Consider the following 8171-nt stretch of genomic DNA (forward strand, 5'->3'; position numbering starts at 1 on the left):
TGGTGTAAATGTGTGCACTAAACCAGAACAGGCAGACACTGTATCAGGAGAAAATTACAAATTATTGAATGAGGACTGGTGAAGTGCACTGCACTTATCACATGTGCTGCACTAACTGGGAGTTGAGTGTTGGCCTGTACAAGGAATCACCACTCACCAGTTGGTATGGTCACTAGTGGCTTTATTTCCAGGTCAAACATCATTTCGTTGTTACAGTGTTCAGTGAGTTCTACAAGGCAGGGGAGGTTTTGTGTTGTATCGTGGTAAATGTAGTTTCCACCAAGCAGCATTTGTTACCAAGATATAGCGTTACATAGAACACAGAATAAAAACACGTAGAATACATTTAGTGAGGTTGATATATACACACACAGACACAAGGAAAGTGCATATATGTCTTTGAGGAGACACAGCAAAGCCAAATGTTGTTGTTTTGTGACGAAAATTACAAAGACAGAGCACAAAAAGTTCTCGAAAAAAAACCTGGGAAAATATCAGATCCTTCAGATTTTTCAATGCCACAAAAGTCACAGATTCCATTCAAAATAAAAACCGTTTTTATTTTATTTGAGTTGCTCAGAGCTTGAGTAACTCTTTATTACAACATAATAGAAAAGGAAAAAACCACTCATTTATACAGTCCTCATTGACTCATTCATCTATATCTGTTTAGTTTCCTCTCTCTCTCGTACAGTCGCACTGGGGGATTTTGTAGGGGTGTGGGGTTTCAGTTAGGTTTTCTGTACAGTGGACGAGGGGGGCTTGTTTTTAACTTTCTAGGTTGTTTAAAATGAAATAAATGTTGTGCTTTTAATTATGTAATTATTGGGCCAATAAAGGTATTTTTAAAATAAAAATGTCCAGTCGCACATTTACATTCTAAGAAAATAAATTAATACACTAGAATGCCCATTGAACCATTGCATTCATAATATACACATTAACATCATGTTAGTACAATATGTATGGTAGAGAATGGTACAGTTCATCACCATAGCAACATTCAGTAGTTTGCGCAGAGTGCAAGCAGCAGTGCCAGAAACATTATGAAATGAGTTATAAAAGCTATGAGGAAAGCTATCATAACAGGAATGTATTTTGTAACAGACACATATTAACATACTGTATATATGTACACACCACATTCACAACCATCTAAGAAAAGCCAGATTGCCAAAGTGATGATAGGTAAAATGTTGTTTTAGTCCAAAAGGTAGAAAAGTGCTCAGTTATCATGAGTAACAACATCACGAGTAATAATGCAACTAGGAAGGGATGGAAAAAATGTATTAGTAGATACTGTACGAGACACAGAGAATATATTTGCCACCAATATGGAATGTACGCTAGCTTACAACCATGTATAACAACTACTAACCTGGTCAAAACCTACACAAGACTCCACAATCACAATACAGTATTACACCACTGAAGTTTCATGATTTTTAGACACTTTTAGCATGTTGTTGTCACAATAAATACTATTACTTTAGTGTTGGTATATACTCACATTTAACGGCAGACACCTTGTTGGAACAACTATTTTCAGGATGTTCCTAACAAATCTATGTCCCTAACAAATCATATATCGTCTTCTACTGTGATCATATATTTCAAACTTGGTAGGTTCTTAAAATGACTAGAAATACACTCTTAGAAACTGTCTGATTAAAAATATAAAGGTTAGATCTAGTCTATGATGAATTCTATTTGGTAGGGCTTAATTCTATGATATATAGAAAATATAGAAGTCTTTACACACAAAGCAATCACAGCTCGTCTTACACTTGGTTGTCTTTAGTAGATTGTGAGATCTCACTCCAAAAACTGTGTAGCCACTATACATCATACTGATGTTAATGTAGACTTTCCAAGTACTAATAGTGGTTGAATGTCATTGTTCCATAGTGGTTGAATGGCTTTGCTCCATATATCGCCTCTACCCCTATCTGATACATGATTTGCAGTACACCTGAGATTCTTCAAAGTTCCCATTGAGACTGTCATCATACTGTCAAAGAATTCTACGATCATACTGGCCCGAACCCAGAATCTATGTTTTGATGTACTATTTGGAGATTTTAAGAGATTTTACTACTGAACTCCTCATTAGCATAGCTATGACAGGCCAGCCAGGCATTGGAAGCCTATACTATATGTAGTCTGATGAGGCAGACAGAAACCACAGATATGGGTGAGCCATGGGTGGGGCAGTGTTCTAGCTGACTCAGTGTTAAGGGAGAGACACGTCTGTGGTGTTGAGTCTCTGTGACAGTTCAAGGTCAGGCTCCAGAGACAGATGTGCTAGGTTATGATATTCCAGGCAGAGCGACATAGAGGCTAGGTTAGGATACACCAGGCAGAGAGACATAGAGGTTAGGATACATCAGGCAGAGAGACATAGAGGTTAGGATACACCAGGCAGAGAGACATAGAGGTTAGGATACATCAGGCAGAGAGACATAGAGGCTAGGTTAGGATAAACCAGGCAGAGAGACATAGAGGCTAGCTTAGGATACACCAGGCAGAGAGACATAGAGGCCAGGTTAGGATACACCAGGCAGAGAGACATAGAGGCTAGGTTAGGATACACCAGGCAGAGAGACATAGAGGCTAGGTTATGATACATCTGGCAGAGAGACATAGAGGCTAGGTTAGGATACACCAGGCAGAGAGACATAGAGGCTAGGTTAGGATAAACCAGGCAGAGAGACATAGAGGCTAGGTTAGGATAAACCAGGCAGAGAGACATAGAGGCTAGGTTAGGATACATCAGGCAGAGAGACATAGAGGCTAGGTTATGATACATCAGGCAGAGAGACATAGAGGCTAGGTTATGATACACCAGGCAGAGAGACATAGAGGCTAGGTTAGGATACATCAGGCAGAGAGACATAGAGGCTAGGTTAGGATACACCAGGCAGAGAGACATAGAGGCTAGGTTATGATACATCAGGCAGAGAGACATAGAGGCTAGGTTAGGATACACCAGGCAGAGAGACATAGAGGCTAGTTTAGGATACAGCAGGCAGAGAGGATTTCAGATAAAAAACTTTTTAGGTTAAACCACTGTCCTCCCAAACCCACTGACCTCAGTACACATCAACCCAAATCCTATTCCCCTTTTAACCCAAGTGAAGGACAATACGGGAAGTTTAATACTGAACATATTTGTTGGAATGTTTAACCTCTTCAATGTTAATACTATAAAGGTTTTTACTTGGAATGTCAATCATTTAAAAGTGCAGTAGTAAAAATGGTCATTGATTAATTAATGATTGGCGTCTATGAGTTAAGTCAGCTAAAAATAAATGTCATCAATTATTTTGCCATTAGTAAAAGCTAATTACAAATTATCATTAATAACTTACAGTAATTAATACTTTAGGCAGTTAAAAATAAAATGACTGAAGGCACAAACACACACATGCACACACTGACACACAGTAAACATAAATCCTCTTTGACACACACTCTCATGATTTCTGTTAAAGTATTTACAGGACGCCTACATTATCATCGCCAGCCCTATTCCCAACACACACTATCCACACCCCGACACTAAGCTGCTATTTCATATGTAAGCTCCTCTCCATAACAGTGCATATCTCTAGTCCTGCACTTTAAATGTCCAATTCAACCTAAAATGGACAATAAAGTTTTGTTTTGAACTTATACTCCCTACATTACAGTATCTATGCACAAGGGGCTTGTCTCTAACTCTGTAACCCTGTTCTCTAACTCTTCCACTATCTACAGATTCGCTGACGATCACTTCTTTTCCTTCTCTTCCATCGGAAAAGCAACCATTGGAACCTTCTCCGTCGTCGGGGAAACGGGCAGGGTGACCACACCCTCTGGGGGAGGAGAGTGGGCGGAGTCTCCTGCAGTGCTGGTGAATCCTTTGGCAATGTCGTCAAAGGTCCGCCCCTTGGTCTCCGGGACTTTGAAGTAGGTGAAGACGAAGAAGAATATGAGGAAGATCATGAAGATGATGAAGACGTAAGGACCACACAGCTCCTGTAGAGGAGAGCGAGAGAGAGAGGAGGTTAGAGAGGCATACAAGCTAAGCTGTAAAGTTTGTCAGATGTATTGCTCTTATAATGGTGCCAATCCCATTCATTCAGCTTTGAGGCCTGCAGATTTATCCTGATACATATACATAGGTGTCTGTAGTGAGAGGGGCAGGGTGAGGAAGAAGACCCAACCTCCAGTTTGGGGAAGCCCAGTCCGACCAGGAAGTTGGCGGTCCAGTTGGAGCAGCCGGCGACGGCCATAGCTGCAGGCCGAGGCCCCTGGGAGAACAGCTCAGCAACTATGAACCATGGGATAGGACCTGGACCCATCTCAAAACTGGCCACGAAGCCAAACACCGCCACGATGGCCATGTAGCTCAGAGACGGGTTGGTCTTCTACTTAGAGAGGAGGGAAGGAATGGAGGGGATCAAATATGTTAAGCAGTGGAATAAAATCATGTCAAGGATTTTAAGGATGTGACAAGAATAGTTATTGTCGGGTTCTTGACATTTGAAATGATGGACAGCCAAGATTGAAACTCACCACCAATGAGAGGGAGATGGTCATGAGCAGAGCACAGACAGCCATTCCAGCCAATCCGATGAGGTGCAGGGTCCTTCGTCCCGCCCTCTCCACCAGGAAGAGCTGTGAATCAAACAAGGAAGTGCTTAGAATGTGTCCAAGGGTATCACATTTCATATAGGAGTCTGGTCAAAAGTAGTGCACTATCAAACTGTACTATTTCTGTATTATTATATTTGACCAGATAGGTGTTATAATACTTACAGACACCACTGTGAATAGAGTGTTGACCACCCCAGCTCCAATAGTGGCGTAGATGGGCTGGGTCACACCGGCAGTGTCAAATATACCTGTCGAATAGTAGAACACCTGAGGAGGAAGTAGGAGAGAGGGAGAGGTTGTTGATTACATTCATAACCAATATGAGGATATGTTTCTAGTTAAATCTAGTTGTTGTTGTTGATGTTGGCTCATGTTTACTCCTATAGACTGAGAGAGGGCTGTTGTTTGAGTGTGTTCTGCGGCCATCTGGGTTTGATTGATGCTGTATTTTGATTTTTTTTTTTATGTAACCTTTATTTAAGCAGGGAGTCATGCTGAGACCACTGTCTCTTTCACAGATGAGCCCTGCATGAACACATCAATAAACAACAATTGCACTATACGTATCTATATACACATCAATACATGAAAAGCAAACACAAAACACGAAAAGCAAAACACAACCATATGAAACAAACACATTCTTCAGTAAAAAGGCCCTCTGAATTTGCCCCAGTCTAAAGGTCATTGCATTGAAGGCAATAACTTTATCTGGACAGGCTCATTGCGAACTTCCTCTTTTGAAATCTGTGGCTATGCATCTCTCTTTCCTCATCTCCTTTCCATTGTTTACTAATTTATAAAAGGTCTGGATAGGTTTCCACCATCTTGTTTTCACGTTATGTATTGTTAGATCAGTGGTCATGGATTAAGAGAAGGAAAAACTGTCTGTTCTACTTAAAGTATTTTTCCCTGATGTTTTTCATAGTTCGACTATGTAGTATGAAAGAACTCCTGGCCCGAATTATGTTGCATTGTGGGAGTTGTAGTCTACTCACTGCGTTGATGCCAGAGAGCTGCTGGGATAGCTGCAGGATGATGGCGATGATGATTGGCTGACGGTAGGCCGGCGAGCGGAAGAGTTCTGGAATAGTGACCTTCTTCTCCATGGCCATCTTCATCCCTTCCTCCTTCATCTCCTGGATGTCATCACTTACATCCTCACAGCCACGCAGACGCACCAGGGCTGAAGGGAGGGAGAGAGAGACATTTGTTAAATACTAGGTAATTTCTGGTACTAATGTGAATCCCAAATAAACAACAGAGTAACTGTCATGTAATTACTTTTATACCGCATAGTTTCTAAGTAAACAGTCAAATAATAAAGTCCCCTAAATGAGTGCTGTGCAATATGATGAGTAATATCTCCTTTAGTTAATATGATGAGTAATATCTCCTTTAGTTAATATGATGAGTAATATCTCCTTTAGTTAATATGATGAGTAATATCTCCTTTAGTTAATATGATGAGTAATATCTCCTTTAGTTAATATGATGAGTAATATCTACTTTAGTTAATATGATGAGTAATATCTCCTTTAGTTAATATGATGAGTAATATCTCCTTTAGTTAATATGATCAGTAATATCTCCTTTAGTTAATATGATCAGTAATATCTCCTTTAGTTAATATGATCAGTAATATCTCCTATCTGTAATACGATCAGTAACATGTCTCCTCTCTCTGACCTTTGCGAGCCTCCTCCTCCTGGTTGAGGCTGATGAGGAGGTAGCGGGGGCTCTCTGGGCAGAAGGGCAGCATGATGCTCTGCACCACAGCAGGGATGGCCGTCAGGGACAGCAGGAGGGGCCACAGGGAGTCTGACCCCAGCAGAAACTCCAGACCAAAGACCTACGGAGCAGAGAGAGTGACAGCAGGATGGGCAGGGTTAAACCTTAGGGTAGTAGAAAGGTAATGCTCAAACTAAAATAGATTTAACTGACTTGATTGTACAGAAAAAGGAGATCGGTCAATAACATTAAGTTCAATTAATTACAATAAACTCATTAGAGTTTGAACCAGAAGAACCTAAATCAAAGTGAACAAGTGCCTGGTCCTCTCTGTCGTACCTGTGCCACCAGGATGCCAATGACTACTCCCAGCTGGTGGAGGGTGCCGAAGGCCCCCCTGAGGTGCGTGGGGGCCAGCTCTCCCACGTACATGGGCGTCAGTCCTGTACACAGGCCACAGAACACGCCAATGACCAGCCTGCCAATGATGACCATCTCAAAGGAGTTACACAGGCTGGACAGACCCATCAGAGTTCCACCCAGAAGGGCTAGCACGTTGGCCAGGAGCATGGACTTACGCCTGGGGAGAGGGAGAGAGAGAGCGAGAGAGACAGGAGGATAGATAAAGGGGAAAGGAAAGAAAGAAAGTAGGAGGAAAAAGGTGTGATGGTTAGAAAGATGGAGGGAAGCCATTTAGTCCAGTGCCCTGCCAGAGACCATGAATGGCCTGCTAAATAAAGAGTGAAATTGAGTTGAACTACATAGAAATTAGGTGAGATGAGGCCAGGTCAGGAGGTAAGACCTCAATTAACATTGCATCAACAAATCGGCAAATTGCCCTTGGCTCATCTTTGAGAGCAAATATTTACATGCCGCACACCTCTCATTGTGGTGTTGGGAATAAAAATGTAAAAAAACACTACAAAGTCTTTACAGATACAAAACCACTTCCATTTACTGTACATCTGCATTTCTTTGTATCATTAGTCTTTAACTCACCTCCCAAACCTGTCGACCATGACCCCCACAGACAAGGATCCAACCATGCCCCCCACACTGAAGATGGCCACAGCGAAGCTCCACACCATGGTGTTAGTCCCAGGGGAGAAGGGCTCTCCATAACGATCCATAGACACATTCTGGAAGAACCGTCGCAGTTTCTGAGAGTGGAGATGACAGACTTAGAACCTTCAGAGGTTAAAGGGTGGGAATATCACTGAGGATTTAGACAAGTGGTCTAAACCCCTAGTCCTGGAGATGTACAGAGTGTCCAGCCCTGTTCCAGCCTTGACTGTTATAGTCAATACACATGAGTGCTGGCACTGACTGCCCACAAGGGGGAGACAAAGTTGAAAAGAACAGCACATCCCTCCAACTCAGACGTGTGTGACCACTCCTGTATTGCATACATACCGCACACACACACACACACACACACACACACACACACACACACACACACACACACACACACACACACACACACACACACACACACATACACACACACACAGCACACCACACACACACACACAGCACACCACACACACACACAAAGCACACCACACACACACACCCACACACACACACACACACACACACACCACACCACACACACACCTGCTCAGGGGCATTGATGACTCCAGTGTTGTATCCGAACTGCAGGGAGCCGATGACGGCTGTAGTGACACAGTAGAGGAGGTAACAGGTCACTCCCTTCTTCTTCTGGGGATGGAGGAGAGATATAGGGAGGAAGAGCGAGAGGGAGAGGGAAAACAGGGAGAGAGGGGGGGGTGATG

The 8171-nt window shown here is 42.5% G+C and overlaps 1 protein-coding gene across 1 annotated transcript; it reads right to left on the reverse strand.

Moving 5' to 3' along the window:
• Nucleotides 1–539: 539 nt before the first annotated feature.
• Nucleotides 540–8097, reverse strand: LOC311116212 (solute carrier family 2, facilitated glucose transporter member 3-like; the record flags this gene model as incomplete). The annotated part of the gene is made up of 9 exons (XM_084191331.1): nucleotides 540–4020; nucleotides 4209–4412; nucleotides 4561–4662; nucleotides 4804–4908; nucleotides 5640–5827; nucleotides 6331–6493; nucleotides 6712–6952; nucleotides 7372–7532; nucleotides 7993–8097. Coding segments are annotated over 9 exons (1518 nt in total), but the record flags the coding sequence as incomplete, so codon positions are not given.
• Nucleotides 8098–8171: the final 74 nt, after the last annotated feature.

Source organism: Coregonus lavaretus (genome assembly GCF_964263955.1).
Source record: "Coregonus lavaretus genome assembly, contig: HAP1_SCAFFOLD_10203, whole genome shotgun sequence".
Taxonomy (NCBI): domain Eukaryota; kingdom Metazoa; phylum Chordata; class Actinopteri; order Salmoniformes; family Salmonidae; genus Coregonus; species Coregonus lavaretus.